Source organism: Saccopteryx leptura, chromosome 1, assembly GCF_036850995.1.
Source record: "Saccopteryx leptura isolate mSacLep1 chromosome 1, mSacLep1_pri_phased_curated, whole genome shotgun sequence".
In the NCBI taxonomy this organism is placed as follows: Eukaryota; Metazoa; Chordata; class Mammalia; order Chiroptera; family Emballonuridae; genus Saccopteryx; species Saccopteryx leptura.
Window position 1 is genome coordinate 199,389,387 of NC_089503.1, and position 20,426 is coordinate 199,409,812.

The 20,426-nt window shown below is 44.0% G+C and overlaps 1 protein-coding gene across 9 annotated transcripts in view; it reads left to right on the forward strand.

The window, feature by feature from the left end:
• BLTP1 (bridge-like lipid transfer protein family member 1) overlaps window positions 1-20,426 on the forward strand; it is a 148,449-nt gene that overhangs the window by 100,711 nt on the left and 27,312 nt on the right. For 6 of the 9 annotated variants that reach the window (XM_066384658.1, XM_066384701.1, XM_066384695.1 and 3 more), the window contains 14 exons: window positions 1,102-1,308; window positions 3,041-3,279; window positions 4,874-5,118; window positions 5,761-5,866; window positions 7,637-7,734; window positions 8,680-8,865; window positions 9,859-10,027; window positions 11,531-11,742; window positions 13,195-13,393; window positions 14,819-14,878; window positions 16,530-16,756; window positions 17,416-17,616; window positions 17,796-17,926; window positions 19,396-19,519. In XM_066384658.1, coding sequence (XP_066240755.1) covers window positions 1,102-1,308; window positions 3,041-3,279; window positions 4,874-5,118; window positions 5,761-5,866; window positions 7,637-7,734; window positions 8,680-8,865; window positions 9,859-10,027; window positions 11,531-11,742; window positions 13,195-13,393; window positions 14,819-14,878; window positions 16,530-16,756; window positions 17,416-17,616; window positions 17,796-17,926; window positions 19,396-19,519 — 2,404 coding nt within the window. The remainder of the gene's footprint in view (window positions 1-1,101; window positions 1,309-3,040; window positions 3,280-4,873; window positions 5,119-5,760; window positions 5,867-7,636; window positions 7,735-8,679; window positions 8,866-9,858; window positions 10,028-11,530; window positions 11,743-13,194; window positions 13,394-14,818; window positions 14,879-16,529; window positions 16,757-17,415; window positions 17,617-17,795; window positions 17,927-19,395; window positions 19,520-20,426) is intronic. The other 3 variants (XM_066384718.1, XM_066384728.1, XM_066384710.1) reach the window with 2 other exon arrangements.

Below are 20,426 nucleotides of genomic sequence, written 5' to 3' on the forward strand. Positions count from 1 at the left end.
TCTGATAGAGAGCTACTGTGAGGCTTCTCAAGGTTTATTCTAGCAGAAGAATAAATGTGATGGGCTGATTCTTTAGGTCCTTGAGACTATAAATAAATTCTTCATGAATCTTCTCTGCAGCCTAAGTAGAGATAAGATTTTGTGAGCTGACGTGTTAATATGAAATTGCATTTTGCGTGTTTTGCTAAATCTATTTTTGAGAATCCTTTGCTCTTTGAAAGATATTATTTGCATCAGAAGCTATCCTTTTACTCCCTGGGCCTTTGCTGGTGCAGTTCATTGCCAGGGACCTTTCTTGTGTGTCAGAGACTGCTTTGTCATGGCTTCTATGTGTGTAACCTGTCACATGCTGTCTGTGCAGCGCCGCGGTCGCCGAGCTGAGTTGTTCTCCTGCTACATGCCTTTCTGCTTGTTCGCTTCGCAGCATCTGGGTACTGCTCCAGCTGCTGCAACGGGAACGAGAAGTCAGGAAGTGGCGTATCTGCTCTGTGTCTGCACCAGTAAAACCCTGCAGTTTTCACTAAGCAGTAGTGACTCGTTGTGAATTGGACTTCTATCGTTTTTTCGTCACTCACTGAAAATGGAAAATCCAAGCTAATTTCTTCCTTCCTGTTAATTTCTCTTAGTACACTTTAATACAGTAGATTAGTTTTTCTGATTAGATCTTAAGAGGTATATTGAGTATTTTTATCTTTTCACAGTCAGTGTCTGTGCTTTCTCAGTGGTTGTACAGATCTCTAAAATAAGTTGGGGGAGAAAAGTGGAGTTCTGAGTGGAGATAAAAAATGAAAATGGAATTTTGTGTGTTGTATGTATGTCATGTGTCACTGTGCATGCTTTCATTTACATGTGATCACTGACATATTATTCCATATAGTATTTATTACAATAGAATAGTTGGTATATCCAGCAAACACTGTAGAATAAATATATTTCAATATCTTTAGAATACTTATTGCTTTAATATATGACAAACACATGAGAAATCTTAAGTCGTTCAGTTTAATGCATAGTTTAAAAGCATCTGTCTTGCTCTCAGAACTACTTCTTGCAGTTTCTCTTTATTTGGCTGTATTTTAGTGGTTCCCTCCTCTGTCCCAGGACCGTGGTGAAGTGCAGCATTGCCAAGTCCCAGGCCCTGTACAGCGCCCAGCGGGGGCTGAGGACAAACAATGCCGCCGTGGTCAAGGTCGGGGCCATCAGCATCAACATCCCCCAGCACCCTGCCACCTTGCACAGCATGATGGTTCGGAGCTCTCACCAGCTGTCCAAGCAGATCTCTGACCTCATCCGACAGCCATCCACAGTGTGAGTTACTATGTCACGTTCTGCCATTCTCTGGACCACTTCAGGTCATTCTTCTCTGTGGAAACAGCTGTGTGGGGGAAGACAGAGGGTTTCATCTCAGTGTTGACCACGCTGGATAGTGGGGCAGGCAGAAAGAAGCCACACGTGCTCGTGGATGACACTGGGCATTGCACGCTGTCACAGGCGCCGTTATCGGGGTTCTGCGCTGCGTCCGTAGTGCTTCCCGGCCTAGAGATTTGTGGGCGTCACAGGAAGTGCTAGTAGAAAGTGAACTGACTGCCACTCATGTCCCACACGTGACATGATTGTACGTGGTTCAAGGCAGAGTATGATCATGCCACATAAATGTTTTAAAGGGCAGCAATCTGGACCTTGCGTGTTACCTTTATTCCCTGTGTCTGTAGCCCTTGTACATGGGTCTGTGTTGCTTACTTACCAGTCTGCAAAGCTATAACTAATGAATAACTGATAAACATATAAGTAAAAGAATGAAAAAGTTTTTTTTTTCTTATCCTACAAGATAAAAAAATTAGTGTGTCTGTTGGTGGTATCCTAAAGCAAAGATTTTTTCAGTTCTATATAGCTCTTTAATTCTGATATAATATTAATTCATTTCTGAAGTTGCCTAAGTGTTAATAATTTGTATGTTTCTCCTGACATTGGAGTATGAAATACAGAATGTGTACATGGGTCTTAGTTTATACCTGAAGGAATTTTTCCTTGTCCTGTATTGCCCACAAATTGTTACAGTTAAAAAGTCAGGCTCGGGCCCTGGCCGGTTGGCTCAGTGGTAGAGCATCGGCCTGGCGTGCAGAAGTCCCGGGTTCGATTCCTGGCCAGGGCACACAGGAGAAGCACCCATCTGCTTCTCCACCCCTCCCCCTCTCCTTCCTCTCTGTCTCTCTCTTCCCCTCCTGCAGCCAAGGCTCCATTGGAGCAAAGATGGCCCGGGCGCTGGGGATGGCTCCTTGGCCTCTGCCCCAGGCGCTGGAGTGGCTCTGATCGCAACAGAGCGACGGCCCGGAGGGGCAGAGCATCGCCCCCTGGTGGGCGTGCCGGGTGGATCCCTGTCAGGCGCATGCGGGATTCTGTCTGACTGTCTCTCCCCGTTTCCAGCTTCAGAAAAATACAAAAAAGGAAAAAAAAAAGTTAAAAAAAAAAAAAAGTCAGGCTTGGGAGTCAGACTGACTTGAGTTCAAATCCTGGTTTCTAGTGTTACTGCTTTCTGGCTGCTCTTCCTCATTTACAAAATGCAGCTAAGAGTGTGTACTCAAAGAAGCTCATGAGAGGAGTGGTGTGAAACACACAGCAGTCTGAACAGGGCCTGGCACTCGGGTACCGTGGGGGTGGGCGTTCCCCATTAGCGGTGGTTGTGACAGTCGTGGCAGTGGGAGCGACAGTCTTCAGTCAGCACAGAGGGTGGATGCTGAAGTCCTGGAATCCAGAATCAGACAAGCCTGGGTCCGAGTCCAGTCTCACATTGATGGTGTGAGCAGCCGGGGCATTATGGCATTCCAGTTTCTGTTGCTATTCCTTGTTTTTGTTTAATTCTCTGGGTCATCGTTTTTCAGTGGCTATTTCTACAAAGTCTTTGTATGATCTGATTCTAGAAAGAAAACATCTGTTTACAGTATATTTTTGCTACTTTTCACTGAGAACTCCAGTAATTTTATATAATAAAGTGGTAATCATTATGTATCGTTTTGAAGTGGTATTATTTTTTGCTCTGTAGGCCACAGCCTGTAAAGGAAGATGTTGCAACGCCCCTGCCTTCTGAGAAAACTCCCACGAGTGTGAATCAGACTCCTATCGAAACAAATGAGTTTCCTCAGCTGCCCGAGGGCCTGGAGAAGAAGCCGCTGGTCCTGAAGTTCAGCACCATGCTGGACGGCATCGCCATCGGGGCTGCGCTGCTGCCCTCGCTGCGGGCTGAGTACAAGATGGGGCGCATGCGCAGCCACGGCGTGACAGGTAGCCCGTGTCCTGGTCAGCCTTGCGCACGGCAGTGCAAGCAATTAGCAGTAGGTTGGCAAAGAGGGAGATTTGGTTTTATAGGTGTTTTGTGAAAATTTAAGTAATTCTAGTCGTAACACTTTCATGTTTCATTAATGATGTTCCTCAGTCAAGTACAAACTGTCAGCATTCCTCCTTTATTCTGTTAACATGATAAATTACATTAATAATTTTAAAAACATTCATATGTGCGCTCATGAATCCATGCGTGTGTCTGTATCTAGTGTGTGTGTGTGTGTGTGTGTGTGTGTGTGTGTGTGTGTGTGTGTGTGTGTGTGTGTGTTTATTCCCACCCCCAGCATTTCAGATTGTCTTTACCGAGGGGTTTTTCTGGACATCGACGTCTCTTTGTTATGGGACACAGAGGCACTTAAAAGCGCGTTTTCGGGACTTGGCGGTCCCGGTGTGAGGCCTTCAGATACTGGGTCTGTAATGTAGGCTCATCTCGGTCCCTCATTCAGGGCACCCAGGAAATACAAGAGTCAACAGGAGCAGCAGCTACAAAGCCTATTCGGCAGTTGAGAACTAGGAAGATGAGAACACTTAGGAGCAAAGTAGATGTACTGTCAAATATCCAGACAGGTCAGGACCTGTCATTCTTCTTGAAGTGAAGAAAAGGACAAAAATAGTAAAAGCGTGGCTGCACTAGTTATAGGGATGACCTGAAGCTCAGGGCTAGGTCAGCCGTGGTCTCTACCTGGTGTTGCTGGTGGTGGTCACGGTAGCGGCAGCTGCTGCGGTGGCCGGTCCCCACTCCGGGCGGCCTGCCAGCGGACATCAGGGAGGCACAGGACTGAGTTGGGGCATCAGAGCAGGCGGGACCTCGGTGGCCATCCACGGTAGCACCAGTTGGTGAGACAGTTTTCTGTTTGTGGCTAAGTCATCCCTGGTACACACATCACTGTGTGGTGAGTGAAGAAGGAGACTGTGTCATAAAGGAGGCGACTATTAGTATGATATTTTGAAGAAAAATTATTTTTGGCACAATTGAGAACATTATGAGTAGATAACATGTTGATGTTTATATTCATGTATGTAGGCGAGGTAGTCTCTGTAATGGTGTTTAAGTGGAGAGAGTTGGTAATGTACATTGTAGAGAACAGGATCGTAGACTTGGTTGGCTGGAGTGGGGCATGTGTATATAGTACACGGCCATGTGACACTTTGTGATAGATGTTGGTTTTACTAAGGCGAGTGCTACGTCCTGATGCAGTCTTCTTGCACTTGACTTATTTGTCAGAACTCTTTGTAATAAGGGAAATTTTTTTCCTTTCTACCTTCTATGTTTCTCTAGCACCTAACACAATGTTGGGCACCTAGGAGGCTTAATACGTAATTCTTGCTGGCCTCATAATACTTATTGACTATAGTAACCATGTATTTAAAGTAGGAAATACAAGCAAATTTAGAACATTTCCCCACGTCTTTCAGTGTACTGGGTTTTGAGACGTGTACATTTTCCTTAGGCACCATTATTGAGTAGATTAAGGCATGAGCATGCCCAGGAGCCCTGGAACAGAACGAGTGAGCAGCAGTTTCTTCCTTCCTGCAGGTGCTCAGACCAGGTTCACGTTTGAGCTGCCGAATCACAGGCTGCGCTTCACTTCGAAGGTTTCTGCCACAGATATGTCCACCATTCCTCCTTCTGCCAGCCTCAACCTGCCTCCTGTCACCATGTCCGGGAAGTACGTAATGGAAGAGCATGATAGTTACTCTGATCAGGTGTGGAGCATTGACGAGCTGCCTTCAAAACAAGGGTACTACTTGCAGGGAAATTACCTGCGCTGTGTGGCAGAAGTAAGTTCATGCCTTCGTTTTCCTCCTCTCTGTAATTAGACGTCTTCTGACTTTAGGTATGCCAGAATGATGTAGTGACCCAAACTTTTAAGGCAAATGATTAAATCATTCATCCTATAGAACTCCATACCGCGCGTGTGTGTGTGCATGTGTGTGGGGGGGTGTGTCTGTCTCTCGCCCTGTTGGGTTATTGAAATGTGTTTATTAGTCATGCTTAAATTTATTATTTCTCACACTGGGTTTCACATCCCCCTGCAATCTTTTCATGGTTCATTTTATTATAAAGGTATTTATTTGTGGTTCAAATAGTATAGCAGTGGTCAGTAAAAATAAATATAACTCTAGATAAAATTTCAATTTTGAAATTAGCAGGTTACACAATTTAAGTATAATTTTTATTTATTTTCAAATGATTTTTTATACCTTATTGGCTACTGTTATTTTTTTTAATCAGGAGAGTGGCCCATAATAGGCCAATAAAATATTGGGAAATCTGTATATTGTTAACCCTTTTTCAGAGTACTGTGAAATAGTATGTAGATAATTGTGTACAGAGTTTGGGATTGCTTATGTGAGCAAAAGATGCATGTAAAACTAATTCAGTCAGTCGTGTTAAACTAACATTCTGATTTGTTTTGGCAGGTTGGTTCATTTGAACATAATCTCACAACCGATCTTCTAAACCACTTGGTGTTTGTACAGAAAGTGTTCATGAAGGAAGTGAATGAAGTGATACAAAAAGTCTCTGGTGAGCTGACCTGCAACACTTAGCACAGAGCGTAGTGCAGCGGGGTTCTGTTCTTCCTGGACGTGGTGGTCTGTGGGTCAGTGGTGTGAGTGCTGATCTTGTCGTTGGGATAGAATTGTTGAGGGACTCCCTGAAGACAAGGTATGCCCGCCTCTCCTGGCTCTCCTGCCTCTCCTGCCTACAGAGTCTTTTACTTACTGTTTTTGTCATGTGTAGTATATACGTCCATGACTTATAAACCTCACAGAGCTCCTTTATGCTTACCTTCCAAAAAAGAAAGAGAGAGAGAGAGAAAGAACTGAGTGTATGCCTACTAACCAACCTACTCTGACTTAGTTGGGAGCAAAATTTAGATCATTATAAAGATTGTCACCTTAACCTGTATCCAACGGTGACCATATGCTGGCTCCATGGTGGATTGTTTATAGCAGCCCTTATATTTTGCTGTCCCTCAAGTGTAGATTACATTTGAGCTTTTTAATCACCGTTTTACATTTTAACAGGGAATATAGATTTGGTTGACTTGTAATTCACAAGGTGAGGTATTAAGAGGAATTACGGTAGAAAACGAGATGGCACTGTGTAACAATTCTTGAGGCTCTATCCAGTATCAATATGATCATGTCAAAATAATAGTTAAGCCACATTTATAAATTTAATTCATAATGAGGTAAAAAAAACTGTGGAATTAATGTGACTAATATAATAGTGTCTGATATTTCTATAAACCAAAATGATAATTATGCAGTACATTTTATAAGAGGTAGAGTGTTTCCTTTAAAATTTTAAGAAATTTTTTCTGACACTAGGTAAAAGTGAAGGTAGTGATAGAGTAACACAAAACAAATAGAATTTTTACAAATTGGGTGGGTTTTTTTAGGTAAAATTGATATATATTAGTGTATTAGTGTCCAGAATACAACATAATAATTTGGTATTTGTATTCACTGTGATCACCATACTAAATCTAGTTACCATCCATCACCATACAAAGTTTTAATTTTTTTTTTCTTGTGGTGATAACTCTTAAGATTTACTCTCTTGGCAACTTTCAAATATGCAGTCCAGTTTTATGATCTGCAGTCACTATGCTGTCTATTATGTCCCCACAACTTAGTTATTTTATATCTGAAAGTTGGTACCTTTGCCCACCCTCTCCTTTCACCCATTTTGCCCATCTCCAACTCCCGTCCCCTCTAGCTTCCTTCCATCTATCTGTTTTATGTATCTGTGAGGTTTGTTGTTTTAGATTCCACGTCTAAGTGAAGTCATAGGGTATTTATCTTACTCTGTTTGACTTATTTCACTTAGCATAATACCCTCAAGGCCAATCCATGTTGTTATAAGTGCAAGAGTTCTTCCTTACAGCTGCGTACTGTTCCATTGTGTGTGTGTCTGTCTGTCTCACATCTTGTTTATCCATTCATCCATCGATGGACACGGTTGTTTACATATTTTGGCTATTGTAAATGCTGCAGTGACCATTACTTTTTTGTCTCAAATATATTCTCTGAGGTGTAGAATCACATTTGGTTTAACTAAATAGATAATGTTTTAATTTAGTCCTTATACAATGTTCTTAAAACTGTGTACACAGCATTATCCCTGTCTTACATGCATCTGCATCAGGGAATGTAACCTGTTCAAAAGATTGGGTTTATTATCAGTGCAAAGAAAATAACTTTTTTATGGTAGTTTTTTTAATGCACAAAATAGTAATTTTCCTTTCAAAGAAATGACCTGGAACCCACAATTGTTTACCTGTTTCAGGTGGGGAGCAGCCAATCCCTCTCTGGAACGAACACGAGGGAACCGCGGATGGGGATAAGCCTAAGATTCTACTCTATTCCCTCAACTTGCAGTTTAAGGTGATATATCGATAACAATGCCATGCTTAGGATTTTTCTAATTAACCAGTGCATGCTTGTTATAGAGAGTTCACGTCATACATAAATATGCCAGATAGAAAATAAAAATGAAATATATCCAAAGAAAAAGCTTTAACAATTGTTTGAATATCCTTTAGGACCTTTTTCTGTTTGTATGTAGTCTGCATTTTCAAAAACCTTGGATGCCCTTCTGTGCAGAACATTTAGATCAGCCTGCAAGAAATATTTTGTACACTTGTCCAATTAATAGTAATACTTGCCTGACCAGGTCATGGCACAGTGGATGGGGGTATGGGACTGGGATGTGGAGGACCCAGGTTTGAAACCCCGAGGTCGCCTGCTTGAGCACGGGCTCATCTGGTTTGAGCAAAGCTCACCAACTTGGACCTAAGGTCGCTGGCTTGAGCAAGGGGTCACTTGGTCTGTAGCCTCCAGTCAAAACACACATGAGAAAGCAATCAATGAACAACCAAGGTGTGGCAACAAAGAATTGATGTTTCTCATCTTTCTCCCTGTCTGTCCCTATCTGTCCCTCTCTCTGTCTCTCTCTGTCTCTGTCACACACACACACACACACACACACACAAATAGTGATACCTGCTAGAAACCTTAATATTTCTAATATTTAAGACATTAGTGTTCTTAAAAATAAATTTTTTTTTTACCAAGTAGTTATTTAATTGTAATTTATTTAACCCATGGAGAGTCTAGATTTTAAATACCAAATACTGAAATGAAACTTAATAGCTAAACAAGTCCCTACTAACAAGAAATTAAAGAAGGTTGGCCGTTTTATCAGTTTATTAGACATCCTGTACATGTTTTAAAACATCCCATTTTATCATATATTGAAAGTTTTCATTTGAGCAGGTGGACATTGTTGACTTAATAGTTTTCTTTTCCTTCTAACACTTAATCTGTTAGGGTATTCAGGTAACAGCTACAACTCCATCAATGAGAGCAGTGAGATTTGAAACTGGGTTGATTGAACTGGAACTTTCAAACCGACTGCAAACCAAAGCCTCACCAGGAAGTAGCAGCTACCTGAAACTGTTTGGTAAATGCCAAGTGGATTTAAATCTGGCATTAGGACAAATTGTCAAACATCAGGTAAGTGTGGAATGTGTTGACATTAGAACTGTGGCTTTTAAATTTTGCACATCAATTTTAAATACTTTAAGTATCACTATATTTATGAAAATATTTAGTTTAAGTTGCTAAATTTCTGATTGTAAATTCTAATAGAAATTTATTTATGAAGGCCTTTACAATTTTAACTTGGTATTTAACTGAGTATTTTAGTGGTATATTGTTACAGTTTAGTGCAGATGCAATCATATGAATCTTAATCCCATGTCTTCATAAATATTTGCTTATAATTTCTCTTTATTTTGTTAAACATTGTTTTTATTTCAGTGCTCTTTGCTGACATTGGTTAGTTCTTAAAATGTTACTAAGTTTCTTAGCTACTCCATGATATTGGCAAGGTTTGCATACCGTAATGTTAAACATGTAAGTTTAAAAAAAAAAAAAAAATATATATATATATATATATATATGTGCAGCAGTTCATCATACTGCATTTCATAAAAATTATTCACAACCTATAGGGGTATTTTGTTTTTATTTTGCTAAAATTATGTAGATTTTAAGCTTTCCCCTTCTGCGATTTGAAGAACCAATTAAAAAATACTAGTCACGTTCTCAAAATCAAATGCCTATATTAAAGAATGCATAGGGGAATAAGTGAACAAAAATTTCTTGTCATCTCTAGGAAACAGTAATTTCTTTAAATAAAAACATTTAGAGGGGAACGAGGATCTAATGATCTTGAAACATTTAATACGTTGCCATTCACAACATAGACTTTATTCTAGATTTTATGTGAACTTGATTGTTTGACTTTTTACTTCTTAAATACCCACTCATATTGTATATTAATTTCAGGTGTTGATGGAGAGTATAAGGTACATATCATTGGTGAATGAAATTGAGAAAAATGTACTATAGTTGTTGTGGTGCACAATATCATTAATGGTGTTAAAACTGTTTCTTTAATTAAAACATTTTCCATTATTTGATTTCATTGAACTTTTCATTTAGGTTTATGAGGAAGCTGGTTCCGATTTCCATCAGGTTGCCTACTTTAAGACCAGAATTGGGCTAAGGAATGCCCTCCGAGAAGAAATCAGCGGCTCTTCAGACAGGGAGGCAGTGCTCATCACCTTGAACAGACCGATCGTGTATGCACAGCCTGTGGCCTTCGACCGAGGTGAGCGAGCCAGGCAGGCTGACCTGTGGGAGCAGAGCGGCTCTGGTGATGCCAGGTGACAGCCACCAGCGGTTCCCCTGTGAAACCGTCTCCTCCGTCCGAAACGGACACACCCCAAGACTTTCTCGCTTATTCTCATTTTACTTTTTCAAAGTACTTGCTTTCTATCTACATGGATTGTAATGCTGAGATTTCTGGTTGGAGGTAACTAATGCACCGTCTGTGTGGTGGTGTCCTTATTCACTTACTCTCTAAGCGGGTATTGTGTGCTGTGTGGAAGTGGCCGCTGGATAGGGAACTGGTACCCTGCCCTCCGGAAGGAACCACGGTCTGGTGGGAGGAGCCAGGTACACACAGAGCGGAGATAGGGATCTGTGTTCTGGGGTCTCGGGGAGTCTCCAGGTTCACCTGTACTGCTGAGAGGAGATGCCAGTTCTTCAGATTTGACTTGGAGTCGGGAGTTCGCCAGGGAGACAAGGAAACAAAGGCTTGTCTTATTTGCCTCTGTCTCCAACGGCCTAGAACATGTACAGCAAGAACTAAATATTTGCCAAATGAGAGAGAGTGTAAACGGATGTATCTGAGCACAGAGGTCTAAGAAGTACAGCAGCGCCTTTCATAGAAGAAAGTAACAGGAGATAGGCTGAGCAGGTGGAGAAGGTCCATTCGCGCGTGCTGGGAAAAGAAGCTGGCAGTGTGCTTTAGAAGTAATGAAGAACCATTGGGAAGTTGCTTAAGGTTTGAGTTGGTGGTGGGCATCGGCTGGTGGTAAGATCAATGTGAAAGCTGCCCTTTTGGCAATGGTACAGATAACATTTCATTCCACTACATCCGATCCAGTGCCTGCTTTTCCATGTCTCAGCCCACCAGCCTCTCTTAGCAGCTGAAGTACTTTCTATTCCTCCTGTCACTGAGGCACCCTTGCTTTTCCCTGTCCTCAGGCCCCTTTTTCTTCACCTCCTCTTTAGGCTCCTTGTACACATCGCCTGCATTAAACAAAGGCTCTCCTTCAGAATGCATTCTGGTGACACACTCCGATGTCTTTGACCTCTCTCTAAGCCCCGCCTTTCTGACTATGCTCCTCTGACCTCTCTCTAAGCCCCGCCTCTCTGACTGTGCTCCTCTGACCTCTCTAAGCCCCGCCTCTCTGACTGTGCTCCTCTGACCTCTCTAAGCCCTGCCTCTCTGTGCTCCTCTGACCTCTCTCTAAGCCCCGCCTCTCTGACTGTGCTCCTCTGACCTCTCTCTAAGCCCCGCCTCTCTGACTGTAGACCTAGATTATCTTCCTCTTCCTGCTGTTTTGCAATTGTCTGCTTTCTGCTTCTTTTGCTCCTTGTTCAGGTCGACCATATCTTCTTAGATCCTTTCCAGTTCTAAGACTATAGTTTTCTGGCAGAAATTTTTATCGATCCATGGGACTTTGCAGCTCGTGAGATTGACCTGCCCTGTATCTTCACAGTTTTGACTTATAATTTCTTTTTGCCCTGCCTTACTCATCAAAAGCTGTGCTGTTCTGGCTGAACTACAAGGCTGCCTATGACAACTGGAATGAGCAGCGGATGGCTTTGCACAAGGACATCCACACGGCCACCAAGGAGGTGGTGGACATGCTGCCTGGCATCCAGCAGACCTCCGCCCAGGCCTTCGGAACACTCTTCCTGCAGCTCACTGTGAATGACCTTGGAATTTGCCTGCCTATCACAAATGCTGCCCAGGTGCGAAGCTCAGATCACCGTTGGCCACTCAGAGCCAGGCTTTTCTGCTTCCAGTCCTAGGGAGATAGAGTATCTCAATAAATTTTCCATGACAACAGCTTATAACTTGACTTTGGTAGATAGCAAGTAAGATTGAACCCCTTCATTCGTCTACAATGTATTCAATGCGAATAGCATAAGACTGAGGCACCCATGTTCCTCAGAATAGTGGGGAGACTGACACTCCTCTGATAACTCTGAATTTTGATCTTGGCCAATAAGCAGCTCAGTTTTCAGAGTCTTCTTACTGTTCATGTTGTTTTAGCAAACAGGCCTTTGGCATATACTTGTTAAAAAATAGAAACAGAACATTTAAGACTACTATTCAATAATGTTTAATAACCTCATCTAACATAGGGTAGGGAAGTGCAGAGTGCCTTTAAGCTGATGTTTAATGGTAATGAAACTTCCATGGCATGTGTTCACCTGGATAAAACAAGAATTTTCTCTTCATAATTTGGCACCAATTCTCAGAATCACATGTTTGCACGCACATGTGTGTGAGAAAAGACAAGAAACCATGTCAGACCAAGAAGTTATAACAAGTACAGGGGCCTATAAGCAGTTGCTGAATGGATTTACCTTTTAGTATTTTGTTTGGAAGATGATGTTAGAACAAGCTCGGGGTTGAGGGTTAGCAATGTGTCATATGTTTGTCTCTGAGGAGTTGAATGGTAAGGGTTCAATGACATAATGGACGTGATGCAGGAAGGCTCTGCACACCAGGGTGGTGGTCAGAATGAGACCAGCACTCTCCACAGAGAAAACAGGAGCTTCTGATAGAAAAGCAGATAATTAGCCTTTTGCAAACTTAGTTTAAAAAAAAAAGTCATTTCACTTGAGCAATCTAATTTTTAAAAGTAGGCATCTTTCTACACTGCTCTTTAATGATGCTTTCTGGTTTGACCCTTTATAGATCTTTTTTTTTTTTTTTTTTTTTGTATTTTTCTGAAGCTGGAAACGGGGAGAAACAGTCAGACAGACTCCCGCATGCGCCTGACCGGGAGCCACCTGGCACGCCCACGAGGGGTGACACTCTGCCCACCAGGGGGCAATGCTCTGCCCTTCCGGGGCGTCGCTCTGTTGCGACCAGAGCCACTCCAGCGCCTGGGGCAGAGGCCAAGGAGCCATCCCCAGCGCCCGGGCCATCTTTGCTCCAATGGAGCCTCAGCTGCGGGAGGGGAAGAGAGAGACAGAGAGGAAGGAGAGGGGGAGGGGTGGAGAAGCAGATGGGTGCTTCTCCTGTGTGCCCTGGCCAGGAATCGAACCCGGGACTTCTGCACGCCAGGCCGACGCTCTACCACTGAGCCAACCGGCCAGGGCCCCTTTATAGATCTTTATGCCTGTGAATTCTACATGAATTTCTAAATTTAAAGAGCTGTCACCTTTTGTCCTCTGCGATATGTTTTGCAGTCTAACCACACTGGAGACCTCGACACCGGCTCTGCCTTGGTGCTGACCATCGAAAGCACCCTCATCACCGCCTGCTCCTCGGAGTCTCTGGTTAGCAAGGGGCACTTCAAAAACTTTTGCATCCGTTTCGCCGACGGCTTTGAGACATCGTGGGACGACTGGAAACCGGAAATCCGCGGGGATCTCGTGATGAATGCCTGTGAGTGTCTTTTACTTGCTGGCGAGGTTTCAAGTTTTAAAAAATTTTAAAGGAAAACAACAACTAATACCTTCATTGGTACGAGTAAAGGGTGTTCAGATATAGGAATATTATTGGCCTTTGTGAAATGAGGACTATCTCTATTTTAAAAGATCAGACAGAGCATATCTGTGAAGAGCGGCAGTGTTCAGCGGTGCTGGTATGTGGACCAAGCTGCTGCTCAGGGCTGCATTGGGAGGCTTGTGTTCTCCCTTACCTTTCCTGCAATTGATTCCCAAGTGACCAGATGAAGTATCTGTGTCTGTGGGGACCTCGAGAGAAAGTGTAAAATCCAGTTTGTCCTGTAAAATAGAACACTTGTAGGTAACCAGGAGCAGGAAGCTAGCCTTCATTAATGCTGACGTGGATAAATCCATGTTTGTATTATGCAGAGTGTAAATTGTGTGAACTCCTTCGACTCTGTAATTCCCAAGATCGGAGAGAACTAAAGCTGTGTTTGCAGCTATTTTGAAGATGTAGGGGTTTATTTTTTCTCTTTTAGTATTTCAAATGTTATGGCAGAGTTACTAAGTCATCATTAATCTTAATAATGAAGAAAATTATGTTTGAAAAATAAAAGGCTGTAACCTAAAATTCCTGTCAGTTTTGTGAGCCAGAATTAGTATTTGATCACTTGCTCATTAATTGCCGTTGTTTATACAGTTTTTCCTCCTCTTCAGTGAAAGAAAATCTTTCCAATTCTGGGTTTTCTTAGTTCATGACTTTGTAGTTTTTTTTATTTTTTATTTTTTTTCCCAGTGAGAGTAGGGGAGATAGAGAGACAGACTCCCAGATGCACTACAACCAGGATTCACCCGGCCACCCCCATCTGGGGCCATACTTGCAACGAGCTATTTTTAGCCCTGAGGTAGAGGCTCCTTGGAGCTATCCTTAGCACCTGGGGCTGATGTGCTTGAACCAATCGAGCCATGGCTCCAGAGAGGAGAGAGAGAGAGAGAGAAGGGAGAGGGGTGGAGAAGCAGATGGTCACTTCTCCTTTGTGCCCTGACCAGGAATCGAACTGGGACAACCACACACTGGGCCAGCGTCTACCACTGAGCCAACGGGTCAGGGCCAAATCTTAAAATTCTAAAATAAAATACTTTGAGATATTAAGTAGGTTCCCTGGGTCCTCTCAGGCAGCCCTTTCATTCTGCAGGTTAGAAACTGAAACCTGGAGAAGCCTGTTTATGTTTTGGTAATAATACTCTCTAGGTCAGCAGTTCTCAACCTGTGGGTCGTGACCCCTGTGTTTTGGTTGTTCGACCCCCGCCGGGGTCGCGACTCACAGGTTGAGAACCGCTGCTCTAGGTGAACAATTGCAGCACAATATTTGATCACAAGCGTAACTTCATTGAAAATCATTTGGGGATGCTTTCTGTGCAGGTGTGGTTCCCGACGGCACCTATGAGGTGTGTTCCCGGACTACAGGACAAGCCGCAGCTGGTGGGTGCACGTTTGGCATTACTTTGCTACATGTCAGGGGGAAGCTTGCCATTATATATTTTCTACCTTTACATTAATGGTGAAGGTATCTTTTAACGAAAGTTATTCTGGTATTCCTAAAATTTTAAAAACATTTGTAATAATCATTAGCATATTTTTATTTAACAATTATGAATAATATACCTGGGCTACACAAGATCGATGCAATGTTTTAGGGAAGACAGAGATGAATAAGATATACTTTCTATATAAATATAAGTTTTAATGATATAGTTAAGGCTCTGTGGCATAATTAAACTAATGCGAATGAGTCCAATAAAATAGAAAATTCCAATTGCTACAGAAAATTATAGGATGGAGAGAACACTTCTCAATTTGGAAGGATGCTAGGATCAGAGAAAGATTCATGGAAGAAAAAGTACTCAAGGAGGAACTTGAAAGATGGATCAAGTTGTTGTTTCTTAAGCAAAAACAGGGAGGTACGAGTCAGGAAATTCAGGTGGAGAATGTCACAGCTCTGCAATGTTTGTGATGGCAAAACAGAGTCTAGTTAGAGTTGTCCAAGTTGGCTAGAACAAAGTTAGGTGAAAAATAAGATGAGGAACATCTTAAATCCCAGAGCAAGGACTTCAAACCTGATTTGGTGGACAGTGGGAAAGCCGCTGAATGTTTTTGAGCAAGAAAGCAGATGGTGGCAGAACCAGAGACACTTTCGGAACGAGAGAGGAGGAGACCCGAGGAAACCAGTGAGGGGATAATTGTAGAAGAAATAAATTCTCTCTATACTGTTTCGCTTGGTGTAACATGAAGCTGAGCTGAAGCAGACAGTTATGAAAAGGCTTTTAAGTGTCAGGAGGCTTGGGAGCTGAAGGGAGCTGTAGGTCTCTCTCCCCCCTCATTGCGCCCCCCCCCCCAAGCCAGCCCCAGTTATGCCCGGGTGATGGTCCCTGAGCGGAGCGCAGTGCAGCACAGCAAGGTGATGGCCCCACAGACAGCGGGCGGGGAGCGCGGGCGCTTTCCCGAGCGAGGTTAGAGGAGGGGGATGACCGAGGTGAACATACGTGTTGAGACAAAGTCCACAGCAAAGGCTTTGTCAGGACTGTTAGTTACACGTGACGAAAGCCACTCAAACCAATCTAACCGACAGTGGGAACGTTAGCAGGGCATTTGCAGAGCACAGTTGAACTTGGGAACGGCTGTCTCACTGAGAAGGAGCCGGGTCGGTTCAGGGCCCCGGGAACTGCTGGGACAAGATCCTCGTCACAGGACCATCCAGCTGCCGTCCTCCCTCGGGGCTTGGTTTCCTCACCGAGGACCTGGCACGTGGCCAGAGACGAGGCTGCCGCAGCTCAGGGCCCAGTCCCTTGTCACTGGAGGAGGACCAGTCCCTCCCTCCAGGGAGGCTTGCTGGTCTCCCAGCACCGACTCTCACCCTCACGGACTGGTGAGGGGCACTGTGGCGGTCCACACTCGGCCGTGGGAGGGGGCCCAAGGTTCCTGGGAGCAGGGTGCCCCCGAGGGAGACAGTGCAGGCTGTTTGTCAGCACACGGTGCTGTGGCCCATGCCCTCACAGACGTGGTGTCCCTGAAATAGGGAATTACTTAAATGTCCACACTCAGGACTGACCAAAAATGTCACTTCTTCATTCAGAGAGCAGTAGTGCGGGAACCTGGACCCTCAACGTCCTGTGGAAAATGTGTGGAATCGATGTGCACATGGACCCCAACATCGGCAAAAGGCTGAACGCCCTGGGCAACACCCTGACCACGCTGACGGGGGAGGAGGACCTGGACGACATTGCCGACCTGAACTCTGTGACCATAGGTGACCTGTCAGACGAGGACGAAGTGGACACCATGTCTCCCACTGTCCATACGGTGCGTGAGCTCCTGACCAGCCCCTCCCCTGGGCGGGGTGCTAGTAACTCGGTGTTAGTTGTTAGGTGGTAGTTGCTATTGTGCCAGAAGGAAGGCAGTGGTAGTTCCTGTGTCTATTTCATAATATTGTTTTTAATTTCATTATACTGTCTTTTCACTGAGTTCCTTGTTTCATAATAATGTCTGTCAAGCAACTTGTGCCTTAACCTGCAGGTCACAGTGACACTAAGATGCAGGCAGTCCATAGAGACGGAGAGTAGACTAGTAGTTTCCTCGGGCTGGAGCAGTGGGGGTTGGGCGGGGGGACAGACAGTGCGGGCCCTGCTAGGGGGGTGAAAGTGGGGGAGTGAAAGTGTCCGGGAGAGGGACGGAGGCTGCATGACTGCGTGCGTGCACTCAGCTCACTGGGTGTACGACGCAGAGGGCCGGATAGAGTGGCATGTCAATCATATCTAATAGAGATGTCAGAAGGTAACCCTCAAAAGCAAAGTACATGCATACAAAAGGTATACATTTGAAAAATACATGTTTCCGTCTACACTGTACATTTTATAGTAGGAAAGTACTTGATAGCTAGAAAGACACTGAGTCTATTCTGATTTTAATTTTACAACCTTTTAAAATCACCTTTCCCCTGAATGTTGCTGTTTGTCGTCTAGAGCTCCGACGGAAGCTCAGTAAGTGGAGATGGCCACAGGCTCACCTTGGGGCAGCGACTTGTAAACCACCTGCTAGGCCTGACGCCCCCCCACCAGCGCTATTCTGTGCCTGCAGAGTACCTGTGTGACCCCGAGCGGGGCGACCCCCCTCAGCCTAGCCAGGCCCATTTGAAAGTGTGCAGAGCTCACTCGTGGGGAAATGTAGGTGGTCCCCAGGTTCCCCTGAACACGAGGGCTGCAATCACTGGAGAACCCAATCACTGTACTCAACTAGATGCCTGTGATTCTTGCATGCTGCTCTGATTGGTGCCTCCTTGGGGGTAGTGTAGGTTTGCTCTGTGACCACGGGCGGTGCTGATGGGCTTGCTCTGATTTCCCAGGAAGCTGTAGAATACCGAAGACAAGGAGCATCTGGTAGCCAGCCCGGAGAACTGAGGGGAAGAAAAACTCTGAAGCGCGTAGTGGACATCAGAGAGCTAAACGAACAGGCCAAAGTCATTGACGATCTTAAGTATGTGTCCTGATTTTTGACTGGATGCAGTTCTCCCTAGTAACAGAGGCAGAGGGGTGTTAAATGTGGGGGCCCTGGGTGTGGGCCAGGACTGCCATTAGCTTCTAGCTGAGATGGGCAGGGCCAGAGCAGTGCGCGACCTGCCTGAGATTGTGCATGCATTGGCTGTAAGTCAGGCCTGAGGTCTGGCTCCCATGCCTGTCACGCCTCATTTCTGAGCGGCGTGTGACTTACCTTACAGCATATACGCACGTCCACACTACATGTGCACTAGCATGTATCTTCACATGCATAGGTAAGGAGATGCACATCTTTTGCTAATATTAGTATTTCAGGAATTCACATCTATTTAAAAAATTTTTCCATTGATTTGAGAGAGAGAGAGACAGGAAGGGAGAGAGGGAGAGAAGCATCAACTCATTCCACTTAGTTGTTCCATTTACTTATGCATTCATTGATTGCTTCGTGTGTGTGCCTGAGCGGGGATTAAACCCATGACCTCTGGCGTGCCAGGTCAGCACTTTCTCCATTGAGCCTCCCCACCAGAGCCAGGAATTTACAGTTTTGAAAGGGGAAACAAATTGAACGTTTATCAACTACCTGCTGTGCATTTGACATGCTGTCTCAGTTTAGTCTTCACAGCATTGCTATGAGGTAAGATGGCATTATCCAAACTACATAGTTGAGAAAACTGGGAGGGAGAAGATGGAGAGTTAGACTTTGGACTTGTGTGGTCTGACTTCCAAGTATGTGCCTATTCTGCTTGCCTGTGTCAGGGCCTGTCAACCCGGGAAGGGCTTGGTGTGAGGAGCAGGGAGGATGTGGTGGCAATTTACTTCCTGTTCTGTTGCCGGCTGGACAGTACTAAGTATAAGTAACACTTCCTCTAGGAGGCTGTGCTTCTTGGCGAACTTTGAAATTTTTGTTTCCCCAGAGTGATAGTCATGCCTTATCCTTTTTAATCTTCATATACCTTTGCTTGTGGATTTTTGCATTCCAGGGCTTTACCCAAATATATGCATTTTGTACAGTGAAAGGTATTACCTAAAAACTTGTCTATAAATTAATTATGATACAGTGATTCATATTTTCCTGTTAACTTACATTACAGTTTGTTTTGTTCTTGGAGGGAAAAATGACTTGAAGCAAATATATACTTCCTCCCCTAAAATCTTGCTTGAGGCTTAAATTACAGGTAGAATTTTATATGCACACATTGTTCTGCAGAGCGGGTACATACCTTTCATAAGAAGGTCAGAGAGACTCTATGCAGAAATGAGTAGGAACTATGTCCTAAAACAGTAGAGCGAGCTTGTTTACAGTTTGCCGGCATGCGTGCAGAGGCTTTTGGCTTGTTCATACATAACCTTTGATATTCTGAAAGGTGAAAGAATGAAAAAGGGGCAAGTAAAAACCAGCCTTACTTTGTGACCTCTTGACATTAATTACCATATTTGTTTGGCATCCAGAAAATTAGGAGCAAGTGAAGGAACCATAAACCAAGAGATTCAGCGCTACCAGCAGTTAGAGTCTGTCGCTGTGAATGATATTCGAAGAGATGTCCGGAAAAAATTGCGGCGGTCCAGTATGAGAGTGAGTACACATTTACCAAGCATTTCGTTAAAGCAGACTTGCCCTTTTCCACTTTATGAAAATATGTAAACATAAGTGCCATCCTCTTTCTTCCTGCCTTGCTGTGGTAATAGGACCCTGTCTCTGCACCTCACGTCTGCTGTGTACAGCACTCTGTGTGCAACAGCCCATTACTCCTCCTAACAGCCCTCTGGGCAGCTATGTCATTTTAAAGATAAGGGATCCGAGAGTGGTCACATACTTTGGCCAAAGTTTTACACCGGCAGTCACTGTGGAGCCAAGAATCACACCCAGACAGCGGGACTGTGCAGTCTATGCCCTTAGTTACTGGGTTTTGTCTGCCTTTCACGAGGTCATACTCGCTCTCCTCTGATGTGAAGTCTTCAGAGATGTCCGCTCTGCCCCATGCCCCTCCCCACAGCGGCCTGCACCTCAGCGCTTCATTCTCACTGACCATTGGCTTGCTTAGTTGCCCTTACTAGAGTTGGAGTCTCTTAAAGAACAAGTTATTTGTCTTTGACCCCACTATCTGCCACATTTTTGGGGATTTAGTCCAATAGCTGAATAATTGAAATAAATATACAGATATGCTATATTCATGTAGTTGAAAACAATTCTAAAACTCATGCAAATGGAGGTAGATTGCTTTGGGTCAAGGTGGTCTTGTTAGTGGAAAATACACTTTTTTAAAAAAGATCAATGGGTTCTTAGTCAATTTTATTTTATTTTATTTTTTAATTAATTAATTTATATTTTTTTTACAGAGACAGAGAGTGAGTCAGAGAGAAGGATAGACAGGGACAGACAGACAGGAACGGAGAGAGATGAGAAGCATCAATCATTAGTTTTTCATTGCGCGTTGCAACACCTTAGTTGTTCATTGCCCTCCCATATGTGCCTTGACCGC